The sequence below is a fragment of the Aptenodytes patagonicus genome, chromosome 1, assembly GCF_965638725.1.
Source record: "Aptenodytes patagonicus chromosome 1, bAptPat1.pri.cur, whole genome shotgun sequence".
In the NCBI taxonomy this organism is placed as follows: domain Eukaryota; kingdom Metazoa; phylum Chordata; class Aves; order Sphenisciformes; family Spheniscidae; genus Aptenodytes; species Aptenodytes patagonicus.
Window position 1 is genome coordinate 220076863 of NC_134949.1, and position 26787 is coordinate 220103649.

At 40.8% G+C, this 26787-nt stretch overlaps 1 protein-coding gene across 23 annotated transcripts in view; it reads right to left on the reverse strand.

The window, feature by feature from the left end:
* The window catches only part of DLG2 (discs large MAGUK scaffold protein 2), a 1063600-nt gene that overhangs the window by 95814 nt on the left and 940999 nt on the right, over positions 1–26787 (reverse strand). For all 23 annotated transcript variants that reach the window (XM_076328370.1, XM_076328369.1, XM_076328371.1 and 20 more), the window contains one exon: positions 5808–5922. In XM_076328370.1, the coding sequence (XP_076184485.1) occupies positions 5808–5922 (115 nt within the window). The remainder of the gene's footprint in view (positions 1–5807; positions 5923–26787) is intronic.

Here is a 26787-nt window from a genome sequence, read left to right on the forward strand (position 1 = left end):
AAGGAATCCTGGGGGATAAGAATATGGGGAACAAACCAGCCTATTTAAACAGGACTGTCAGTGTTTCAAAGCTACATTGCATGTCTTACTGAAACACACAGCAGAAGCATTCGCAGACAACAACCAGAGAGCCTGGTGTTGCAGCTTCTTCAAGATATGTATATGCACACTGTGTGTGTGTGTGTGTGTGTGAGAGAGAGAGAGAGAGAGGCATTCAGTGTGGGTGGGATTCAGGTCACACAACTTTAACTGTCTCTAATATAGATGTTTACATCTCAGCTGATCACCTGAGGCTCCTTGCACGCAGCTGTGAGAAATAGACATTTTTAGGGCATGATTCGCCTGAGCAATTTTAGATGTCTACTTCTGGATGAGACGAGTTGTAGTCTGAAAGTGCCAAGCGCACTCCACTGACTCAAGAGAGATACTAGGCAACTAGCTTAAGCGAAAACATTTGCAATGCATATGTGGATATAGCATATATTTAATGCTAACATATACCTATTTGGATTTTCCTTTTTTATATATACATACACATACTTATAAATATATATATATATATTTTCTCTCTCCTTGCAATGAGTATGTATGACCATTTCATACCTCTCTCTCTGGTTCCCTCAGTACCTCCCTCCAAAAAGCCCTGATGAAATTATATCTTTATCACATTTCTCCTTCCAGACCTACACGGTAGAGCTTTCCATCACCCAGTCTGATGTGATCACGTGTTCAGATTTCACTACCAGGATGTCTCCAAGAATTGCATTTCTCATGTGGATTTCAGACTGCATCATAACCTGCTATGCAGCTCTCCCAGGAGAATTTTGCCCATGAAGCCTTGACCTGATGCCCACTCGTCTGTGGAGGTTCGGTGACTGTAAGAGACATTACATAAAACCAGCCCTGGATGCCAGATTCAGTCTTCACAAACTGCCTCAGCCAAACTTCAGCTGTAACTCAGCAAAGTTCCCAAGTGACAATTTCTGTGATTTGTTGAAAATCAAAGTCTCTCTAAGCGATATGGCATCATGCTGATTTCTAAGAAGTTCAGGAAATGTGTATAAAGGTGTCTAAAGCCTAATGGAGAATTCATTGTGCTGGAAATCAGAGTAAACAACCCAAAGTACCTCAACCTTGACTTCCCTTCAGCTGCTGCTAAGTTGCTATGGCAAATCTTCAGATTCTGTTCCCCATGGCTCAATAAAAAATGAACCAGAACACACTCATTTTTAACACATAATACTTTGTGTTTGTACAGCACACACCTATCAAAGCTATGAAATGCTTAGCACTAATTCCAGCTAGAAGACAAAAAAGGTAGTGGACTAAGAAGCACCTGTTCGCACTGTGTACAGTTTTTATAATTAGTGCAGCATGGGCTGGAAAAAAAGATTGATCTTAAACTTCCTTATCTTATTGGGAAGAGGCTCTGCCCTTCGTTACACTTCTCCCCTGGACAGTTGGTGGAGAGGCAGCTGCAGAACCACTTCTTCTAAAATTACAGCTGGATCCAGCCCTGTTCCAGCTCTGATTTCCATACCCACCTTTACAGCCAACTGTACAATTTGCATTGTGCTGACATATTTAAAAGTAGTGCTGAAGTTGAAATTTCTGCATTGTAGTAAGCTCAACCAGACCCTTTATACAGGGCAACAAGTAGCCATGATTAGGCGGAATGGTGTTTGGTCACCGATGGTATTGAACAGATTTTAAACAGTGAAGCGGCAATGAAAGGGCTGGGGTGTGTGTGAAGCTTTTGAGTTGTTTCTGCAGAGTGATACACCTCCACAGCGCCTGTTTGTGGCTTTGGACAATTGGAATTTTTAATTATAGACATTATTTCAGAAGCTGTCTGGTTTGAATAAAGATTAAAAGGTGCCATGGCTGTTTATTCTAAGCTTATCTAATTATTTTTCACCTGTAAATGAGACTTACAACAGACTGTAAGAAGGCAGTTCTTGAATGCCAGATGATTCCTGAAAACCTTTTCTTTGTACAACTAGTAGCAATGACTGAAGTATCTACTTTTACCCTCAGAAATATAGCAGAAGGACTTTAAGCTCAGGAGGAATCTCGTAAATCAACAGGAAAAGCCCTTCATCGTGCTTAAGGTCAGTTTCCTCCAAAGCTTGGCAATTTTATACTAAAATTTCAATGGCTGCTCACATTCACCAAACTTTTTAAAGGACTGTACTTCTCTGATGCTTAACTCTTCAAAAGGCTGTCATGTTCCATAGCCTGTGGGTTAAATAACATGATCTGGCATTTCCTAAGAGTATCAATAGTAACCACATGTAGCCTGAAAGATTTTACTATGGACCTGGACATAGAAGGACAAAGCAAAGCATGTATCTATTTCACGACAACCAAATACATAATCTTACAAGAGCAGATTTTAAAACCTTGAGCCAAAAAGACAAAAAAGAAGATAGGAATTTGTATAAGAAACACTACCCCCCCATGTATGTATATAGCACAGCATTTAGTTGGTGATGGATTTGTTCACTTTCCTCATTAATCATGAGCTGATGGCTGAATTCCAATGAATTAAAAAGGATAACAGCAGATAATTTTTTAAACTCTCATTTCAGTTATTGAATTCAAATTAAGTTCATTCACCTTCACCAACAGATAAATTATAAATAATAAAATTTGCTATATTTCATATCTATTCTCTCACTTTCTGCTTTTCTTCCTGTATTTTTTTTCCTCGACAGAGAGATTTAGTGACAAAGAGGATGTGGGCCCCCAAAAGAGTTAACAGCATTTCCTACTGCTCTGTCCTCCCCTGACATCTCATACTTTGCCTTTAGTGTTGTGGACTTTCTGATAACATCCCAAACAGAGATATAGGGTCTGTGATACAAAAGGAACAGGTAGTGCTGAAAAAAAAAATTCAGGAAATTCCTGGGAAATATTCCAGGAGGCATCAGAAAGACAGACTGGGATAAAGAAAGTAAAAAATACTAAAAATCAGAAACACAAGAATATGCACAGATAAAAGATCATGTCAGAATTACACAATTTCTTCTGAACAAATCATTCTTGATCATTTTCCTGTGGTTGTATACATTGCTAAGTGTGACTTTTAATTGCTTTCAGCCAATTACTTCTAGTCCTACATTCAACCCATTATCCCCATGTTAAATTTTACCTCACTTCATTTCATATAACTTCTTTTACATATCTCAATTAAAAATGCTATGCTATTTTAGTAGGGACTGGATGGGGAAATCACAGACTGTAAGGTAAAGAAGAAAACCCTGCATCCAACGAACACCACATCCACTGGCAAATCTGTTTACAGAGCTTTGCTTTTTCTCACTCTCTTTTCTGTTGGCTTTTCTATGAGCAGATAATGCCACTTATTTTCAATTATTACAACCTATATGGACCTTAATTTATTTCCTTGCGCAACATAGTTATTTACTTTGATTAAGCTCTCTGGCTAAAAAATAACTATGCTTGTACTCAGTGAAGGACAGCAAAATCACTACATCCCAAAGACAGGAAAACAGCAAACTTGAATCATAAACTTGGCATTACAGCTACAGATTTGCAACATATGGTAATTTGCCTCTAGTTGTCTTGCACATGCTGACCAAAATAATCCATTGAAACAGAAATGTCCTGAGTTGTAAGAATACAAAAAAAAAAGCTAAATCCCAGACTTCTTACATGGGTCTCTGGCTGTAAAGAGTTTATCAATAAAGTGAAAATTTCAGTCTCTGAAAACAAGCACATTTCTGAGCCCACATTTATTTTTTCCTTAGTGCCTAACATAGACATAAGCTACCTTTGTAATTAGTGTATATGATTTGAACTAACAGTGCCTAGCACAATGCTGCAGGCACTGCTGCACTACAAACACATTATAATAATATGTAAAATACAGACCCTCTCAGACTTCTCAGAGTTGGACACAGCCAAATGTGTGGGTTTGACTGCAAAAAAATTATGCTAACAGAAGTGACTGAGGCTTTTGAGGTTATCTCCTTGAGAGATCTGGGGCATTTTTTGGAACGACTCTAGAATAAAAGAACAGTTTTTGCATTTACGGTTTGGGAAGTGATATTTAGATATGCAGCTAAGACATCAAAGACTCCTGCCGTGAAGCACCAGGGCATATCAGTTTAGTGAGACAGACCACATCCAGAATTCATGAACTAGCAGAAAACCAGGCTCATCAGTGCACACAGAGCAATACCGTATAGAAGAACTAGGCTAGTCCAGACGCAGCACAGATATATTAGCTTGGCTCAGTGGGCAAGCTAATAAGCTCAGTTCTCAGCAGGGGTAACTGAGCTTTGCCGCAGCTCAAACCAGTCAGTTGTTCAGGACCCTGTCTTAGCCCTTTGTGTGTACACCTGAATCGACTTGCGGTTGCTGGCTTGGACTTCTTGCACCATTGTTCCCCACATTTTGGGTTCCTGGCTTACCTCAAGCAAAGTAAACTTGGATCTATCCCTGCATGTCCAATGACTGTAGCTTTTCATAAAATGCAAATTCAGGGAGCTGACCAAAGCTCTTGACAACAAAGTCACTCTGTGTTTGGTCTGGAAAAAACCTACTGCAGGTGGAATTGCTCCAGAAGTAAACACAAAGCCCGAGAGGTCAGAGAAGGTTAGAGATGCATCGAAAATCATGACACTTCCAACCTGACCTTGCCCAACAGCAAGATCACTGGTAACAGTGATCCATACCCTTTCAGTCCTTGCTCTTTCTGGCAGCAGTACTAATTAGTGCTTCATGTGGTTGCTAGAATAAGACCATCCATGCTAACATTTAAGTTTTTCCTTCCTTCTCTGCTACCTTACCCCTTCATGCTGAGGGCATAATGACAAAATGTAGAATTTATCCTTAATTGGATCTCTGCAATGTTATCACCTGAATTAGCTCCCCCATGAATAATTATCACTGCCTGGAGGCTGACAAATTGCTTCCCTCTACTTCATGATTGTCAGGGATTTCAAATTATATGCTGAGCATGGGGGGAAAAATGAAAAGCCTAGAGAAGCATAATTATTAAGATTATTAAAATATTTGGCATGGAGTCCCATAGTCTCCCCGAGTCCCAAAAGGCGTGAGTGACAGCAAGAACTTTGCTAGGGGCAATTGGGCAACACTCAATCTTTCACACAGTGATGACTACGGCAATAGACTTGCACAGTCAAAGCAAAACTATAACCACTGCTACCGCCTGGCTCACAGTTAGGCAGTTCCTATCTTATTCACTACCCCATTTAAGCTATGTACATCATCTTGTTTAGCATCTCATCTGCATATTTGATCTTGCTAGGTGGATGGTAAATTCTTTGTAGCGTAGACTGATAGAAGGGTAAACATATGCAAGGGGATAGCAGCAGATTGTCATGCATTTTGAATAGCATGTAATAGTCCTTGCTTTGTAAGAACAAGTTCTTGGGGAAAAAGTGCTCTTTATGAGAACAATCATTCCATGTCTGGGCAAGACCTCACACAGAAACGCAATGCATCACTACACCACAATATCCATCTCAGATATCGAAAGAGCTGACAACTGGTAAGAAATCTTCGTCTGATAAAACCGAATCACAATAAAAGTATAATGCTCTTTGAAAATGGCTTGAAATGATCCGATTAAGCAATAGGGCTTTATCCAATTTTCACACTAATGATGCTGTGCTTGTAAGATTGATGCATTTCTCAGTTCAATTCAATGCAGTTCCTCAAACTTCTTTCCCACCTTGCTGAACCCACAACACACAAGTCAGGCGTAGACAAGGTAGCTGCCGACATATTCCCAGGAGAAAGCTCTTCCTGCTTACCTGACATACAGTGACCTCTTCTGATTAGTCCTCAGGGAGCCAGACCCAGAACTCATGCTGTGATTCATCATCTGCTCACGCAGGTCATGGATTTTTGCCTCAAACCGAGCGTACTCTAAGGAGATAAAAAAACCAGAGAATAAAGATATTTTAGTTTTCTTGACCTATATAATCATTAGGTCTGCTAAATGCAAATTAATATTAAATTAATGAGTGTAAGGCACATCCTGAAAATTGAGGTCTAATAGAATCTTGCGTTAATATATTATCTTAGGTAAATATATGCCCTCTTTATTGTGGTACCTGAACATTTCAGCACTGACTATGTGAAAAGTCAAATAGCTAGACCCTCTCTCCTGCACTCTCAGGAAAGGAAAGGAGGTTTAAAATGTGTTACCAAATATCTTTCAGTCTGCCAAAAGGATGTTGAAAGCAGTTTCCCACTATATCATTCCTCCTTCCAAACAATGAGATACCTTGTTAGGGGCAGTGGGATGACGCACTGAAGTTACTAATGAGTCAAGCATTTAGTGTGAAATCCCACCAAACTGAAGGAGATATATAAAAGTCTAATTATCCCCGAAGCAGCTGTGAAATTGTTGTATGAGCAATAAGCCACCTTATTTACCCAGCCCACTGAGGACTGGGCTCTGTTTCTTTTAAATAGGTAGAGCCATAGCTCGGTCTTAGGGTGGGTGATCCTAGAAACTCCAGACCTGTTTAAGCTGCATAAGAATGGCAAAACCCCACCTCCCACACCTTGTTCTCCTCCATAGCTCTGCTGTAGCTTTGTAAAACATTGTGACCTGCTGACCAGCAACATGGGACCAGCGTTGGGGCAAGGATTCAGCTAGAGGTGTATCATTTGGTGAGGCTCCTCTCTGAAGGGACACATCCTTTGTGCAGCCTGGTCAATGGTCCCTCCTGCTGGCACGTTCCCCTTGCTCATTGTGTGACCTAACGGGCTGAGTTTGGTTTGCAAGAGGAAAAGTTGAAGTTTGGGAGACAAGCTCTAGTTCCTTGACTCTGACAACCTAAAGGCAATGCTCCAGCAACACAGGGAGTCATAATTCAGCCTAAACCTGGGAAATCTACCAATGCGAGCTAGAAGACTAATTTGAGGGGGTGTACAAAGTCCATTTCAGTGAGTCAGCGACACTTTGAAGAGTAAGACGTTGCAGACTGATGCCAGCAAAGAGAAGATGTTTCCTGCACCTCAATGTTTTCCTTCACTGCCTGCTTCAAAAGGAGGGTCTACATTTCCCCACAGCAAGTCTGGAGCAGAAGTGAAAACAGCACACAAGGTTTCCTCCCTTAGAGGATGGAGGTACATCCCACCAGATCACACCACCTCTCAGTTTAAGCAAATAAATCTTTACTGTGCATTTATAACCTATTGGTCTGCTCCCTGTTTGTTGCTGTTTGAGCTATGTGAGAATGCTGTAAGACAGCAATATTCTCATTTTCTCCTAGCAGAAATCTCAGCATTATTTTTGTTTTGATCATTTGCCGTTCACACTGGCTCGGTTCCCAGAATGTCTAGATGCTTTGCAACAACAACTGAGTAATTTTATTCAGTGCCCTTTAACTTTTCATTGGATAATAACATCTGACCTTTCCAAGATCCCACATTTTGCATAGACACTAGGTACCTTCAAGCTGGCTTAGCAGAGTGGTTTGATTTGGGCTTTAGTATTTGGTTTTTTCTCTCCTCCTCCTCCTCCCTCTCCTCCTCTTCCTCCCCCTCCTCCTCCTCCTCCTTCTCCTCCTCCTCCTTCTTCTTCTTCCTTGATGCATTTTAACTCCCTTTCCATTGAGCTTCTTTGGCATCACCTACTGAGTTTGTTAAGTGACAGTGGCTACTTTGCCAATCAGCTGGGAACCACTGCTGTGGTATAAGACTCTTCGGTCTTCCCACATACCTATGACTTCACTGACTGTAGCTGAAATTCTGTATGTCAGGAGAAGAGACACTCCTACATGCAGACTGTATTTCAGATTTATTTTGTAGCTTGTTTCTTGCTCATTTCTTTCACCTAGAGTACATCTTTAAACTTCTCAGTGACTTAAAAGCCCAAATCCTCAGCGGAACTAAGGCTCCTACAAACCCGTGTTGTTTTTTAAAGTGGAGTTTAGTTTTGAAGTGTTTATCCCAGTGTGGGATTTAAGTTTGCTCTATGTGAGTCATATTTGTTCTATTCCTCCGCTCTAGAATTTATTTAGTAAATAATCATCTTCTGAGCAAGGCTTTGCTTAACTTATAGTTCGTTATAATAAATTTAACATTTCTTCTTGGCAAATAGGAAAGGTGATCTTAAAAACAAAAAGCTTGCATTTCTCTTCCTCATACAGTGTCAGTCCTCTGCATACAGACAGAATACAGTTTTAAGGGTTGTTACTAGTTCTCTTTCATGTGTGGTGGATACACTGAAGAAGACAGTAAACATACAGTGTAATTCAGCTTCTTTGATGTTTTACATCTGGGCGAGGCCAAAGATATGAATGATTTACATCAGAGCAGCTGTAATGGCAGCTTTCCCTTTAATAAGCGACCATATCCCAGGCAGACTCTGTATGTGAGGTGTGGGAGTAACTCCCAGATTTAGACACCGATCTGGAGAGTGAGAAGAGAGGATTGAAAATCTGACTCTCTCTAGCACAGCATCCAGCTATTTGCAACTTGAACACCAGCTCATGAGATACTCGAATGACTACAGCTTGGTCAGATGATGATATTATAGCTTGTGTTCTGACTTCAGAGCACACTTGTAATTTAACTGATTTTAACTGACTGTAAATGTATTCTGAATTTAATCATCTCTCTCTTTTGGGAAGACATTTTGAAACCACAACACATCTTAAAAATTGTCTAATAAGCGTGTGATGGAAGTTCAGGGCTCAAGCTCCTGCTCCCTGCTTGATATTAAAAAATACTGGCGTACTAATGATAGTTCTGTTACTTCATGTTCTTGAGATGTTTTTCCTTTGGATTGAAATACATAGATAATTTGAAAATAACCAAATTTATGGGCCTATATTTTCCCACAGTACCTTCTTCATATTTATGCATCAAAAAATACTGAAATGTACACCTGTCCCTTCCTCCTGACAAATGCCTGGATCAAAAATTGCAAGGCCATCAGTGCAGGTAGTATTTAACCCAGCTCAGATCAGCTTCTTTAATCTCAGTCCTTCTAGTTCTCCTACTGATGCCTAGATACTACAGTGACGGCTGCATTTGAAATGTGAACAGAAAAAGAAAGTGATGCTCCATTTCTGCCATCAGAACTGCTACGGTAGTCCTACCCACTGGGAAAACGTCCTTTTTTCTTAACACTTCTTTATATATGAGGTCATTCCAGAGGAGCTGTTTCCTAATAGCTTTACATTTGCTAGGTGTGAATAAGTGGCAGTGCTAAAGTCCAGAAAAACCCTTCATGCTTCCTTCAAATTCAGCACTGAATCTAACTAACACAGTTACAAGGCTCCTACACAATTAAAAGGACGCTGAGGTTGTGACATGCTGACAAGAAATACAGTTAAAGCTGATTCACTGATTTCATGCCCTTTAAAGAAAGGGAGAACAAAGAACATATTGCTGCTGAAGTGCATCATTAGTGAAATTTGCCAAATTTTACTTACCAAAATCCATCTGCAAAGGTCCTACCCGTTGCCTGATTCACTAATGATCTAACAAACTAACTCTGGTAGCTTAAGAAACTGATAAAATTATGCATTAGACTAAAAGGGCAAATGGGTGAGCAAACCGTAACCTATATTGTTGCTGGGGTCAGCCCAGATGATATAATGGTTTGTGCTGGTCTGTGGCTCTGGAAATGCTGTAAGAAACAGGGCAGATGAGATGGAGGGAGACGTTTGTTCATTCTCCGCTTTAGAGCTGGCTCAGGGCTCACAGCAGTGTAGGCAGACCTGCATTTAGCCATCCCAAGGGTACAAATACAACTTGCTAGCCCTGGAGATGTGGAGCTAGTGCCGTTGGGTGTGGGAGAGGAGATTGCTGCTGCGAGGAATGGCCTGGCTACAGGGACAGCGAGACCATTTTCAGGGCTCTGGCACTGCCATGTTGGGCTCTGCGTGGGCTGCCAGCCCCAGCAGTGCTGTCCCAAGCAAGTGCCCATTTTTCCAGGGGTCTATTTTCTAAAGCTGGCTTCGCTCAACTCTCTAGGCAGTCAGGAGAGAGAGAAGAGTCAGATTGAATTGCTACAGTGTGAATTGTCCCCAAGCCCAACCAAGGCCAAAACTGAGTGTGTTTATCAAATACAGACACCAGTTTGAACAACTGACATTTGCCTGCTTCATACAGGACTCGTTAGCCTGAATATGTGGACAGGGAGCTGCTGTTTTTCCTTTTACCTCGTTCCAACAGCTTGCCAAGTGCTATATCTGGGACTCACACATATTCTCACCTTCGAATATCAATGCAATCATTTGCCTTTCCAAAGCACTTGCACATGTTGAAAAGGCTGGATAGACCTTTGGGAGTAATCCTCAAACACCTTGAACTTTCTCCTTAGTTCACATACTGAGAAATCAAAGCAAGGTAAATGGCCAGCCCCATTAAAAAACCATCCCAAACCCCAAACTCTAACAGTAATGCACTTAAACTGAAACTTCAAGTTTAGCTGGCCAAGATCAAAACTATGATCTACAAAATCCTGCGTAATCCTTCACTTTTAAGTTTATAATAAAGATTATAGCTTTGATTGAATTTAGAGAACATGAAAACAAAAAAGCCCTGATCCTACAAGTATAGTTAAGCAACTGAAATACTGACATATTATACAACAGTGAAAATAATAGCTCAGCATCACAGTCCAAATCTTCATCAGTTTGAATTCTTTTAGTGCTGGCACCTTTAGAGAGATAGCAATTCTTTCTGTCAGCAGCTATCAAAATTTGCTTTCCTGTGTAATTCAGGATCATCACTGTTTGCTTCTAGATGATAACAGATTTCCTAATTGCTGCTTTTGTGCTTCTAAAATAATGCATCTCTAATCCACTTCAGCAAATGGTGAAGCAGCGATGGCTATAACACAAGTGGGAGGTTGGAAAAGACAGAATTTTATCACCTCAAAAAGGGTATGTCAAATAACTCTAGACGCTATAATAAAGGAATAGCTGCCAGACCAGCTTCTCCATCAGTATAAATTTGGCATAATTTCAGTGGATCCAGGCCAGCTTAAACCTTCTGAGATTTTCTTCTGTTCTGTTTATGGGAACACAAACTGTGTGCCACTATGTCAAGTCATGAACTTATTGCCTTGGACAAGTGAGATAGCAATGTGCATGATACTATTATTATGGTAACATTACTTATGCTATTTATGTAAATCTTTTTTTCCCCCTCTACCTCCTCTTAGCAGATGTCTTGGCTGAATCGTTTAAGATTTAAAATAATAGAAGAACACATTTCTTCCTACAGTATTTCTTATTTCTGGGAAATGTCCAGTCACCACTCTTTTGCACATGGAGGTGAGAGGAAGGTGAGCAGACCAGCATCAAGACTTCAGAGGACTAGGTCCGATTCTTGCTTTTCCACAGATTTACAGTGTGAACCTGGGTGAGTGACAAAGAGTAAGTCCCAGCACCTAAGGCAGAGATATGGATGCTAGATTAACATTGTGTTTTTGGTCTTTGGCTATGCCTGCGAGATGCCTAGCATCCCACAGATCTGGAAGCCTTTGAAACTACTATAATACACATAAAAAGTGAAAGAGTGTGCAAAAAGATGTGAACTGCTAATACTTTTGGTTAGTATTTTGTGTCTTCTCTTTATGATTTTTTTTTTGTTTCAATTTTTACTAAAAGTACCCTGACTGCTGTTTTTAGATGATTAGGAGGTCAATTCTATAGCTGTCTGAGGCTGCAAGCAATTACACAGCAGGTTAATGATGGTGAGAAATCTTTGTGGTCTGTGGCAATTTCTGAAGAAACAACCAACCAACCACACTGTGGTTAGGTACAGTTCACTGTACCTTTGCTTCTTTTATCTTCCTCTGCCATGTCTGGTGTTGGCTACTGCCAGGGACAAAGTTCTGGACAAGGCTGGCTTTGGATCTCACATTTATTGCAAATGCTATGCTTTTAATAAGTCCAAAAGAGCAGTTAGATTTAACATCAGCTAAATTCATCACTTGACAGGAAAAAAAGCACACAATTCTGATGCCATCAATAGTCAATGCAATCGTGTGCATTATTTACTGGAGAAAGTGTTGCTCAAAAGGCATCGCTCCATTCATGATGCACTGAGCAACAGAACAAGTTATGCTGCTCCTTCTTATCAGTCATATAACTCCCCTGAGCTTACTCAAAGGAAATGAAAAACACATATTTCAATACTGGGGAAGGGAACACACATTTAAATTTTGTTAGTTTTTATTAGTGATGTGGTTTAACCCCAGCCGGCAACTAAGCCCCACACAGCCACTTGCTCACTCCCCCCCGGTGGGATGGGGGAGAGAATCGGAAGGGTAAAAGTGAGAAAACTCGTGGGTTGAGGTCAAGACAGTTTAATAGGTAAAGCAAAAGCTGCTTGTGCAAGCAAAGCAAAACAAGGAATTCATTCACTCCTTCCCATCGGCAGGCAGGTGTTCAGCCATCTCCAGGAAAGCAGGGCTCCATCACGCGTAACAGTTACTTGGGAAGACAAACGCCATCACTCCGAATGTCCCCCCCTTCCTTCTTCTTCCCCCAGCTTTATATGCTGAACATGATGTCATATGGTATGGAATATCCCTTGGGTCAGTTGGGGTCAGCTGTCCCGGCTGTGTCCCCTCCCAACTTCTTGTGCACCCCCAGCCTCCTCGCTGGTGGGGTGGGGTGAGAAGCAGGAAAGGCCTTGACTGTGTGTAAGCACTGCTCAGCAATAACGAAAACAACCCTGTGTTATCAACACTGTTTTTAGCACAAATCCAAAACACAGCCCCATACTAGCTACTGTGAAGAAAATTAACTCTATCCCAGCCAAAACCAGCACAATCATTTTGAATATCTGCTTGTTTTTATTGGAATATTTTCAATACACCTTTTTAGGAACTTTCAAAAAATAATGACACAGGCATATTTACTGATTTTACTCGTTGCTTTGGCCTTTAAAACTTCAGCACAGTAGGGCCATTAATGTCTTTGTTCTTTGATATTTGTTGGTTGTCTTCCTTTACCAATATACACGTATTTACACTTGAGCCTGTCTTCTAATTAAAATTTCACCCTGTATATTTGTTCTGTACCTGGCCTCATTGCCTAAACGTCACTAATAAATTTATTTTCATTTGCTTTATTACTGAAGATAATGCTTCTTCCATCTGTTGCGCCATTAGATACAGCCCTCATATTGTATTAGTTGTGAATATAAACACACCTAAAAAGATATCTTCCTGCCACAATATGTTTGGGAGACTAATATCGTGCTCTATTCTTAGCCACAGGGAATATAATTCCAATCCAAATTAGTCTCTGGAAGCTTTACTTTCAGAGACTTCATGCCTCATAATGAAAGAGAGATACTAAAATAAATCAAGTTATTAGTGAGTGAAAAGGACTTTGTATCCCACTGAGACGTTATTCTACCTCTTCCCTTAAAGCCCATCCTTGGCTTACGAAGCGTCAGCCTGGACTCTCTCAGCTGGGAATTTCTTGCAGCTTCTTCCAACCATTCCAACCATTCTTCCAACTGCAAGGAACTCAATAGCTTTTAAAAACAACCCTTCCTTCCCTCCCAAGATTTTGGGAAGCTTTTTCCTGCACAGAATTTTACTGTATTCTCAAAAATTTATCTCCCCCTTTATTTGAATTGATGCACCCCTGAACTAAATAAGACTGTTTGTGGCACTTTTTCAAATTCCCCGAGGCTCACACTGAGCTAACATCTTGGACAACATTGTGTGTACGCATGTCCAAGGAGGGGCAAAGCAAATAAAGAGCAGAGAGTTAGATCTGAAACAACCAAATCACAACACATGGCCTGCCTTGGCAGCACAGTGTGAAATCTTGGAAAAGTTGGGCACATCACTTCACCTCAGGCATTCAACTTGCACAGCCACATTTGCCCAGCAGAGCAGCATATGTCTCATTAACCTTGATAGCTTTGTAGGAGTTGCTGTTTTGTACAGTGCAGAAATGTTTCAAGATATCTCTGGTGCTTTAGGCACAAAATGACTCTGTCAAGGTGGAAAAAAAGCTTCCCTGCATTGGAATCCTCTTTCTTCAACAAATATTTATGTGGGACATTGCAAAGAAACCAAACTTACTTTCTATTAATAGCTAAGCTAATTCATTTAGCTATTTTGTCGCTTCAGGCTAGTGGTGGAGGATCTCATTTTCAGACATTTATTCAATTTCCACAATTCCCCATCCAAAATCACTGTCCTGGGGCAATTGTTACTTCTTATTTTTGCTTCACTGCTTTTTCGTGCTTCTGCTTTTTACCAAGAGTAGTTCTATTTATTGGGAGTTGAGCATATTATACTGATCAGCCATATCTTCTTAACAATGATGCTGGCTTAGCCTGCTTCCAGCTCTTAAAGACATGAATTGACATGAGGAAACAAAATACAGAGCTGACCGCTTCTAGAGTACCTTAGGCATGACGACACAGGGAAGCCAGTTTGGTTGTCTTGACTAACCCTGTACCTACATTGGGTAGATACTCTGCTTTTTCAGACTCTGATGGTAAATGATTCCTACCTGCCTGCAGATGTTTATAAATTTCCTCCTTCCAAAAGTCTCCTGAGTGCCCCACCTAGCAGCTACATGGCTCATGTGAGCTTTCCCAAATACGGTTCAATAAAAATGAACTGGGTTAGCCTGTTTAGTCTATTTACGCTAACCTGGTTGAATCTGATGCAGATTGGAAAGCACCCAGACACAAAACTGCCTGCAAATGTGAAGAGGGCAGGATACAGTGATATGGAGCTGGGAGCAGATTGGGGCAGATGGCATCTTCCCCTGCACTGTTGTATGCAGGAGATGCCACCTTGTACTAAAACATGTTGGAAAAAGAAAAAGGGTACAATCTTACTTCATCATCTCCAGAATCAATAACAACTTAATGTGACTAAGGAGACACATGACCTGCCTAGGAATTGTGCGACAATCTTTTTGAAATAAAACTGGAAATGTAGACCAGTCTGACCTGCCTGATTTTCCGAGAAAAATGAAAAAAAAGACACTGCTAAATCAGAGCTCAAAACTCCCAAGTGAACTTTTATGAAAACTTACACGAAAACTTTCACAGCTAAGAGACATGCCAGTTTTGTACTTATACTCCTTGAAATTCTGATATACTCAGAGTGGGAAGAGATAAAAAAGGGGTTCCTAAAAGAGACTTGGGGAAAAAAGTTTCTTTCTGAAAATAGAGTTTTGGGGAAGCTAATGTCATTTTATTAATTCCATAAACCAGCATGAAAGCTGTAGCCCACAGTAAAAAAACCCTCAAAACCACAACCCACAAATCATTTAAAAGTTATAAGCTAAAGCAGAAAATTAAATAGTAGCAAGAATACCAATACTACCTGATGTAATTATTCATATAACAGGATAGCCTTACAGAGTAGCAAAAGCACAGAGATCAGAAGAACCATCACTAATACAGCCAGAATCTTGGCAAAAGTGTTATGAAAATAAACATGGAGATACCTCATTGGGTTGAACTGTTTTGTTATCATGATTAATATCATTTGCTAACATTGAATAATGCCATTAATAAATTATTCACTCCCTGACTTCAAAATCTGCTAGGTAAAAACTACCTCCCCCTGTAACCTTCACTTCCCTATACTCAGCTGTGCTGTTCTTCCAGACAAGGATATCTTCAGCCATCTCCTGAGGCTGTCTGGGACACTCTATTGAATTAAAAAGAAGAACTGAGCAAAGACTGGAAACAAAACTATCCATTTTTACCATTAAAAAAACTTAAAAAAAAAATTCCAAATGTCCTGAAGGAAAAAGAAAAGTACGCAGCAAGGAATGAAATGGATAAAAACATTCCCAAATGTGTATCGATCTTTTCTAAGAGGCAATATTGAGAGCAGCTGCAGAATTGTATTAGTTTGCTAGAGCTTCCTGATTAAGGGGGATTACCGTTTCTAATACAAACAGGTAATAGGGCAGGTTGAGCACATTACAAGCCTGAATGAATTTAAACAAGACAAATACATATATTACCTCCGGATAAGTCATGCCCTCTGCATGCCTCTTAGCTTATTATAAGGAATATTTTGAGTACTGTGCAATGAGATATCTAGGTTGCAAACATGTATGTTGTGCAATTGGCCACTAATTAGACATGGAGGCTATAGCTGATGGTCTGGATGCTCCGAAGTGTTGATTAACTTGAGCGTCAGATCATGTAAAATTGGAATAATGTCTGAAAAATCAATGTAATACCAACAAATGCCTTGCAATTACTGCTGATACTCTTGACCTCATCATTCACAGAACCACAGAAATCCACCTTTATGGCATAAAAGACTTAGCTGGAAAAGGTCCTCTTAATCAAATCCAATTCCTGCTTTTACAGAAAATCAAAACTTAAAATACTGTGCATAAACTGTTCAATTACTTTCTTACAATTAGTTCAATCCTGGCATTTCATAACTGTTGGAAGACCACACATAGAATCCAGTCCTCAAATGGTTAGACTCATTCTTCTAACTAAATGCAGCTGAAGCCTACTTACTGGGTTTTGCACCAACACAGTTCCTCTGTGTAAATTGCTCTTTTCCATTGTATATTGATTCTCATGACAGATTTACAGAGAGAACACAACTTCACCTACCAATCTCCATTTTGCTAAATAATCCAATCTTTGTTTCAGTCTTTTTTGGTATGCTTGCCTCTCCTTTAGTTGGCTTTTTTATCCTTGTTACAATGTTTAATCTATGTCTTCACTGGTTTAAATAGCAGTGTCCTATATCATGCAATATCAAATGACTTCCTGAAAAATCAGACATATTGCATCAGTCATATTCCTCTTTCTAAAACTTAAATGTATTATCAAAGACTGATATCAAGAAAATTTGCCTGTCTATACTATATTACTTTTTTATTCCATTTTGAATTTACCTCCCTGTTTTGTTTCTAAAGCTGTTTTAAAGTATGCTTCTACATACTACTGAGGAGAGACTTATGCATCTCCAGATCTGTTGAATGCACACCATTAATTTTTCTCCTTTCCCGATGGACACTGTAGGTGTCATTTTCTAGATAAAGCACTATCTGTAGTTGAATAGGTATTTGAGAGGCCCTTCCTACTCCCTGTGCCAATTCTCCAGTATTCTGTGACGGAGTAACCAGGTTTGCCTAACCTCAGCCCAGCAACATCTTCCAGTTATTATCCATCCCATCACTGGTCCTGTGTACTATGTGAACAATTTTATTCTATGTTTATTGCACATAGCCTTTCCATTGAGTGAAAACTGAAAATGCAAAGTTCATTTGACAACATGTACATCATTGACTATTACTAACCACCAGGCCCTTCAGTGTCTTCAGCAAATCAATACCTTCAGTGATTTTGTTCAACTCAGGTGTGCCAGACACATAGACTTAAGTAAAAAAGAAAAGATCAGGGTCAATCCTACAGGATTGCAGGTCAATCCTGCTGTCTCCCTGCTGTGCTGGTGAGCCATGTTACGGACAAGGCTTACAGGTTAGTAGAAAATGGAAGTGCTGAAGACTTCCCACCTGATATCCAGGCTTCTTATATTCTTTCATGGTTCTGAAAAGCATCCCAGAATAAGAATGACAACCTCAACAGCTTTTCCCAAGGACCAGCTGTTTGTTCTCTGGAGTAAATGAATGCTTTGTTACCCTAACGTGGTGGGTATTATTGGTTTATCAGTGTTTTACACTACCTTACAGAAAGTCAATTCAATGCATATATATATATATTTCATTGAATGCAAATATAGAAGGTGTATATATATGTATATATATGGAATGCAGAGAGAGAGAGGGAGAGAGAAAAAAAGGGGCTATGTCAAATGCTAACTATTTACTGGTGCAGACTTTCCCACAGTTGCCGGCCTACAGCTAGTGACAGCAGTTGGATTGCCGTACCATATGCTCCTTTGAAAGGAATATTCTTTTAGACCCATTTTCAGTGGGGAAATAAAAATCTTTAATACAGTGACAGGTTTTCATGACTGCAGTCTATGGCTTTACCCTAAGATTTATTTGACATCTGCAGACTGGCTTTTCCTTTCCTGAAGAGGTCATTGACAAAAATGGTGGTAGTCTGTAATATTTCGTTGACACTGTACTTTGGCTCAGCCTTGGTAGGCTGGTTTCTCCAAGGCTCTCTGATTTTCTGTTTCACTACTTGTGACTGTCCAGGATGATCCAGGTAGGAAAAAGCAGTGGATCAAGTTGATCCCTTCACTTATGTGATTAAACAGCATTTAGCACTGATAAATGTCACATCCATACAGCTTTCAGGGACAGTTTGGACAAGAATGGTCAAAACCCATAAACACTTCAGAAATTTCTTGGAGAATAAAGAATGACTTAAGTTTCTTGCACATACTTTTCTAAGAAAGAGAGATACTCAGATCAAATGAGACTTGGGCGAGATTGTCTGGGAGTGCATTATGGTCTGGGATTTGTGATCAAGTTCCTAAATGTAGTCTGCGCTGGGGCAACTGACTGCACTTCCCGAAGCAAATGGAGATGATTTAGCTTAGACCGCAATGATAAAGGATTATATCAAATTGCACTGCCTAGCATTTTCCAAGGACACACAGCACACGCTTGCATGGGTGCCAGGCACCAGAAACTTGCAACTGGAGCATGAGTCTGAGCTCTCAGAGTGAGGAGGAGACTGAGGAGGAGGTTGCCAGAGAGGGAGCAGAAAGGCCTCAGGGGCCGTAAGTCATGATTATATCTTTTTACAGATGTCTGTCTAATTTGTTCTTAAAGAAAGATCCCCAGAGATGGAGACACTTCAACCACCCCAAACAGTCTATTCTGGTGCTTCACTCTCCTTTCTGCAGCTGCATTTTTTCCTTATGTCTCATCTGAAGCTTTTTTGCTGCTTTTTAAGACCATTCCTCCTAGTTCACAATGAATACGAGAAAACAGTATGGCAAACTGAAATATTTCAAAACTAACACTATAGTAAAATTATAAAAAATAATGAAAAAGGGGAACACAGCTAAACAGGCAAGCAGGGATGGTTTTGCAAGTGAAAACATTTTTAAAAAGTCTGCAAGTGTCAGAAATGAGACCTTAAAGAAAATTACTGTATACCAGTTGGGACAGATGAAGCTCATTACTGCCAGTGGCCTACATGCTGTAAAATGGATTAGTATTGCTACAGAAACCTTTTTGGTGTGTCCCTGTAATTAGCACAGAATTATTATTATTGTAATTAACTGAATCCCCTAGTACCTAGTGCAGTGTTCATGGCTGTAAGCAGGTTAATGTGAAAATTAATTTGTGCTAATTCACACAAGATCAGTGATGCCCAAACCAATCTGGTTGCAGTGGCATTTTGTGGAATAACAGTATTTTCTTGTTGACTTATACAAGGCACTGAAGCTTCAAGAATGTCACATAAACCCATCTTAGCTTTCACTTGTGATAAAACTCATGATAGTTCTCTGTCTTCTTTGGATAAATTTATTGTGAAACTCACTCCTAAGTGAATAAGCAACGTACTAGCTCTAGACAGAAATTAATGGGATAAAAGATTTGGGCAGCTTCTTTAGCCTGTTCAAGGGGCTGGTTGGTCTCAGCACAGACTGTTCTCCAGGACGAGTTACCTTTTCATCCTGAGAGGGTTATGTTTGACTTCTAGGGCAAAGCATGGTGCCACATACACGCAAGAATACTGTGTTCAGTTTTGGGCCCCTCACTACAAGAAGGACGTCGAGGTGCTGGAGCGTGCCCAGAGAAGGGCAACGAAGCTGGTGAAGGGTCTGGAGAACAAGTCTTCTGAGGAGCGGCTGAGGGAACTGGGGTTGTTTAGCCTGGAGAAAAGGAGGCTGAGGGGAGACCTCATCGGTCTCTACAACCACCTGAAAGGAGGTTGTAGTGAGGTGGGTGTCGGTCTCTTCTCCCAAGTAACAAGCGATAGGACGAGAGGAAATGGCCTCAAGTTGCGCCAGGGGAGGTTTAGATTGGATGTAAGGAAAAATTTCTTTACTGAAAGAGTGGTTAAACATTGGGACAGGCTGCCCAGGGAAGCGGTGGAGTCCCCATCCCTGGAGGTATTTAAAAGACGTGTAGATGAGGCCCTTAGGGTCATGGCTTAGTGGGCATGGTGGTGTTGGGTTGACGGTTGGACTCGATGATCTTAGAGGTCTTTTCCAACCTCAATGATTCTATGATTCTATGATTCTAAGATAACTGGTTTCTGTGCCTGCTGCTTTTTATTCTTCCACTAAAAAATAATGTCTTGCAGTGGACAGACAATTTCTGTTCCCTGTTAACATTAGGCTGAAGAAACACTGTCATCACCTGCCAGTGCAATAGGGCAAATTAAGCTTCACAGCTTGAACTAAGCTGTCTTGTAGCTGTGACTATTCTTGCACTGTCTGGACAGTGACTAGCTACGCTAGGAATGGCTAATTAAGATTTTTTTGCTCTCTCTTCTGCAGTCTGTGTTGAACTAAACTTTTGCAACTTGCCTAGCTTGCCTTCCTTCAAAGGACTACAGTCCAATATGAATGTTTTTTATGAATATCTAGAACCATCACTCCTTAAGTTTAAAGCTGCAGTCTTTGGTCATCCTCCTGCAGAGACGTGCTACCACAATAACGTGAAGGCAACAGAGCTGGATCCTTACCATCTAGTCCCACTCCTGGATCCCTTCTTGTTCACCACCTTGTACCTTGAGGTGGGCAGATGACAGGGGATTCATAAAGGCTGATTTCAGCCTATTGGGGTTAATCTTTTAGGGACCCTAAACAGAGGCTCACCCACTGCTCAGTTCAGGGCCACCATCCTCTAGAGGACCTTCTCTCTCCACCGAGTACAGGAGGAGCCTGATGGACCAGCCTTCCTTGCCCTTGCCAATAACAGCAGGGTTTTTGTCTGTGCCGAGCCCTTTCTGTCCCCTGCCCTCAACATAACAAATCAAAGCCCAAATTTCCCCCTCTCTCGACCCTTTCTGCTACAGCCTGAGAATGTAACTTCACAAAACACTGCTTTTACTTTTACAGTAAAACTAGCCTGTGCATCTCTGTCCCCACCGCCCCATCAGTTCTCATCTGGGTATACACTGTTGATGGGACTAGAGTTAAAGATTAGCCCTGGTTTTAATGAGCGTAACAGTGGGGTCAGTGAGCTGTGGCAAGGAGCTGGGTACAAGTGGATAGAGGGGAGATCTTCTTAGCAGCTTTACCAGCCCCTGCAGAGCAAGGAAAGCCACAAAGCTTCAGGCTTCCCAGCTCCTCCATCCCCTTTGCTGCTCCCTGGGCCCATCCATAACCCCACCAGAGGCTGAGAGAGAGCCAGGCATCCTCCCTGCACCTCCCACAGCCCTCAGTGCGCCGTGGGCTGGGGAGCAACAGCTCTGTGTTTCTCCACTTGCAAACTGCCCAGTGTATGTCAATGTGCCCTGTGCCTTGTTCTTTGTCCATCCGGAGTGATTAATCCCCGCATTTCTTTCCTCCTTTCAGTCATCTGCCTCACCTCTCCACTATCCCTCTTATATTACCTGTAAAATAATTTTTAAAGAATACATAACCCTGCTTTCTCTTCCTTTTCTTCAGCTTAACTGCTCTTTTGTCTTTTTCCCAAGGCCTTCAGTGTCCTACCCATTCCAGATCTGGCAGGGTCATGAGTTTTCTGAAGACCAGGTAAATCTGATTTTCCTTTCTACGTATGCATCTGAGTTTTTTTCCTGTTTCCCTAACTTCTGCCAGGTATTGAGCTTGTTGGGTCCAATTTGTCTCCATTCTTACATCAGATACCCATCTGAAGAGTGGCCCATGATGATTTCAGGTGCAATTTGCTATCATTATTTAAATTTCCTTTTCACAAGGCCATTTAGTTGAAAGACAATCAAATTGAGAGAGGCTGAGTTGGGAGTGGAAACAATAAAGTGAATAAAGGGCAGTGCAACAAACTTTTTTCTATAAAATGTAATGTGAAGCTAGGCAGGTCACATTGGTTTGGATACTTTAATTTTTTCATACTATTAAATATGCATTTTAAATATGTAAAATTATAAAGGACAATAGATAAAGCTTTGTTATTTTATTAAACGTAAAAGGAAAGCTGAGACTCTTACTATTCCAAGCTTAGAAGACACATAAGAGGAGGTCCTAATGACACTACAAACACAGCTTTAAAATCTTTTATAGTCAAGCTTTCAACAGGGCATAATAGTTCAGTTCATTACAAAAAAAAATGTCTTTGAAATTATGAGCCTAGTTTGACTTTCATATGTTATTAGCTCTCAGTGGAACTGAAGCATTTAAATTGATTGTAATGAGACATTAGCAGACACTATTACTGCAGCAAACCATTCCTGTTTTGAGATGGCTGGCTCAGGAGGCCTCTAAAAGCATCCGAACAGGCAGTATCGTGCACTGACAAAGGGAAACAGAAATCAGCTTTGTAGAGGTCTGCCACGCAGCTGGCATTGCTGTGCAGAGCATGCCAAGCGGCTGCTCTGAAGGGCACCAGTAAAGGAGGGCAACACACTTCAAAGGGTGGGAAGGGATGCCAAGGGGATTGCTGGTTAAATGCACATGTGTTTTTAAATGTACGCAAATTAATTTCTGCCAGACATTAAAACAAAAAGAATTAAATCTCTGGTAAAAAAAAAAAGACTAAATCAAAGCAGACTTCTCAAAGCAATAATAATAGTCATTACTCACATATCTCTCTGACACCAGGATGCTGAAGGTGAATCTATTCTGAGAATTATAAGACTTCTTATCTTGTGACTTCTACCTCAGCTCCTTCATTTTCAAAAGCCTCTCTCACCCTTGTCAACCTTTTCTAGTTTCTGCTACAGTTTAAATACAATTCAACAAATGACCTATTTCAGTGACTCTCTTTCTCTTTGCTCCCCTTATCTTTCTCGATTTCTTTGCTATCTAATTATGCCAAAAGTCTGGAATAGTCTCTCACAATTACCCTGTTTTCATGACGCTTGTAGGAATTTCATAGCTTTAAGACTGTCGTCGATGCTTGTGCGTGTATATACACATCTTTTTGTTTATTCATTTATAGCGATTGCGTAACCTAAATTTCTAAAGCAAGTACACTGAAAAAAAGGATTATGAAATACTCTGAAGAGAAACCATTGCAAATGTGACAGCTGCTAAGAATCACTATGACTTTCATATTCCTCCTTCCCCCAGAGGTTACTATCGTTGCTGGCCGAGGAAACAGCTGTAGTATGCTCATGAAGGGCAGAAAAGGCCCGGAGAAGGTAGAATTGCCCTTTGGCAGTTTGATGTCTCGCTGGAAAGCTTGTCAACCTTATTTACATTTCAATTTGCATGCCAGCCTCTACAAGACTTTATATTCGGGTTCTGCTTTAAAGTATCTATCATCTCCTTCACTATAATCGCAATGACCTTTACATTTCTTCCCCCATTGCCCTCTGGGGCTGCAGCCCCGGCTCACTGAGCTATCCATAGGACTAGCAGCAAGAAATGTCAGGCTGAGCATGACATTTATCCAAACAGTTGGCTGCTCATAAGGTAGCCTTTTCTTAATTGTTTTTTTTTTTTATTATTATTTCCTGTAGGAGATTAAACAGCGGTGTGGGCAATGGTCACATCCTGCTAAAGGAGAGTGCTAAGGAAAAATCCCCTTTCTGTAAGACAGGAGCAAAATTGGCAGCGTGCATCACCTGACAGTGGCTACCCCTGAGAGCAAAGAAGGCAGGAGGCAGTGACTGATTACTGTTGACATTATTTTTACCGACAGACTGACAACAGAACTTGGCAGGATTATACCCAGTGGCTAGTTAAGAGGAGCACTGCCATAAACATGCCCTGCTTCAAATAAATCACAGCACAGGCACAGAAGTACAAGGCATGCATTAGCCCCCAGCCTGTCAAACTGCTACAAAAATACGCACGCTTTCTTACACCCAAAATAATGCCAGTTGAAAACATACACAGATTATTCAAGGTTTTATGAGAATTACTTCTGTTGCACCTTTTGGTCATTACACAAAAAACCCTAGTGAATATATTTTGATCAAGTAAAGCTTTCAAAGCCTCTGAAGTATCCCTGGCATACAGAGTGGTGTTTTTATTGTTACTGGCTAATCCCAACTTTCTAATGAATTCACTGCCTTGGGATTTCCAAATACAGAAGCATTCTCTTGTCAAAGTTACAGACAACACCTCTGGGGATATGGATATCATAAACAATTTCTAACTCTGTAACTTCTGCTTTTCTGATTAATTTTGATACATGAAAGAAAATCTTTGTACCCTGTGACTGTGAACAGCCATTGTAAGAATGAGGCCAAGGTGGGCTGTACTGTTTAGAGTTGTATGAAGTGCCATATTTGGAGGGAAGGAGGATTTTTTCCTAGGTCAGATTGCAGGGACAGTAAGACCTGAGTTTCTGTCACATATCTGCTTTCTGGGACCATCTCAGATTTTTTATTAATACATTCCACAGTATTATAGGGAACCTGATTTTCCCTTTCTCTCGAGTATCCACTTAATGCATCATCATAAAATCCTGCATTAAATAAATAGCATCAAGCCTGAGTCAGTGTTTGCCAGTCTTTCCAAAGAAATAAATGGGAACGTCATCAGGGCAACATCTGAACTTTTACATTTCAAGAGTTAATTTCAGGTGTTTAGATAGCAGTGGGGTAGCCTATCAACACAGTGGGTACAGAAGATTAATGTATTACATGTCTGTGCGGACATAGCAAAATTTCTTCACTTTAAGGCACAAGAAAGTCTTGTGTTGGCTTCAGGTTTGAGGAGAACCAAGATGCAGGATAATTCTGAATTCTGCATCTCCTCAAACCTGTAGGTGCCAACTGACTATACTGGCACCAGTCCTTTCTGTTCCGTAAGATAGTATGTGCCCATGATAAGAGAAAGAAACTATTTATTTTTTATTTGTTTTTGACTGCTTTGAGTGTTTGACTGGTCTGTTTGCCACAGGTCAGACACCCTTTGTCGTAGGGATCTGTCATGGCAAGCATAAAGATATATGGATCTGAAATGCCATAATTTCTGGTGGATGACTGTCCTGGTTTCAGCAGGGATAGATTTAATTTCCTTCCTAGTAGCTGGTACAGTGCTGTGTTTTGGATTTAGGGTGAGAACAATGTTGATAACACACCAATGTTTTAGTTGTTGCTAAGCGGTGCTTACACTAGCCAAGGACTTTTCAGCTTCCCATGCTCTATCGACTGGGAAGGCTGGAGGTGCACAAGAAGCTGGGAGGGGGCACAGCCAGGACAGCTGACCCCAACTGACCAAAGGGACATTCCATACCCTGGGACGTCATGCTCAGCATATAAAGCTGGGGGAAGAAGAAGGAAAGGGGGGGACGTTCGGAGTTTGTCTTCCCAAGCAACCGTTACGCGTGATGGAGCCCTGCTTTCCTGGAGATGGCTGAACACCTGCCTGCCGATGGGAAGGAGTGAATGAATTCCTCGTTTTGCTTTGCTTGCGTGTGCGGTTTTTGCTTTACCTATTAAACTGTTTTTATCTCAACCCATGAGTTTTCTCACTTTTACCCTTCTGATTCTCTCCCCCATCCCACTTGGGGGCAGGGGGGACGAGTGAGTGAGCGGCTGTGTGGTACTCAGTTGCTGTCTGAGGTTAAACTACAACAATGACACCATGTCGTCAGTCTGTAATTTCAGCGCTTCAATCTCTCTTATTCTTGATCTGCCACAGATTCTTAACTCAGAGTGCTGACCTGAGAGCAGAATCTGGCCTGGCTACATGATGGCTAAGCTGAGGACTTAGGAAAGAAATGGGTGCATGAAACCCTGTGATGATGATGTCCCTATTTTAAGCCTTGTCATTCTTTACCACAATTTCACTACAAAGTTTTGAAGGCATTGACATGGACAATGACAGAAGAAATAAAAAATTCTGGAAGGGCTGTGACATGCTGCCTGCAGCTGAAAAGAAACTAAACTTCTGCAGAGATCCAGGATAAAAGGACCTGGGAAATGTCAGTTGGATGGTTCTTCTATCGTGTTACAAGGCTCGATGCAGCAAGTATGGGAGAGCAAGCTCTCTGCAACAGATCAGAGCCAATTATCAAAGTAATCCCATTTGGCCATAAAAATATCTAGTCATTTAATACTGCTAAGCCTTGTTTGTAATCACAGAGCTTAATGAGAACAACTTACACTGAAAGGAAAGAAGGGAAATCTCTGGAGTAGAAAGGCTGCTAAAGAGGACGTTAACAAATGCAAGTAAATTTGAGGTTTTAACTTCTTTTATATAGGCCATACTCTATTCATAGAGGATGTTTTTTTAATCAGCCAACCCAATGCCGAAGACAGCTTCAAGATTATGAAAGCGCACTTTTGTTTTCACACTCTGTGCCATGTAGGCAAGTCTCTCAATTAAGGAAAGGTTTCTTTTGTTTGAATGAGATTCTGTTTAATTTCTGGCAGGCAGATTTCAGAAATAATTACCATCTATAGAAGGATGAATAGCAGACGAATCTATAATTCTCATTACCCACCAGAATTTCAAAGTGAACTTAAATTCTAAGCAAGCATTTGGAAGGTCTGAACAAAGGAGAAAACTTATTGGACAAAAGTAGCGTGGTTTAATTCAAATCTTGAACAACAAGAATGATATTTAGCAATGAGTGGGACCTAACATCTGGGAAGAGCCTGAGAAGTATTGTCAGAATACTGAGAAGGATTCACACATCTTTTGAGAAGTCTGGCTCCTCTTTACCATGTTTAAGGCCTATTGGATGTCACACCCCAAACACTAGGGAATGGTTTGGGCAACAGTGGACATTAGTGCTAAGTGTTAAAGATTTT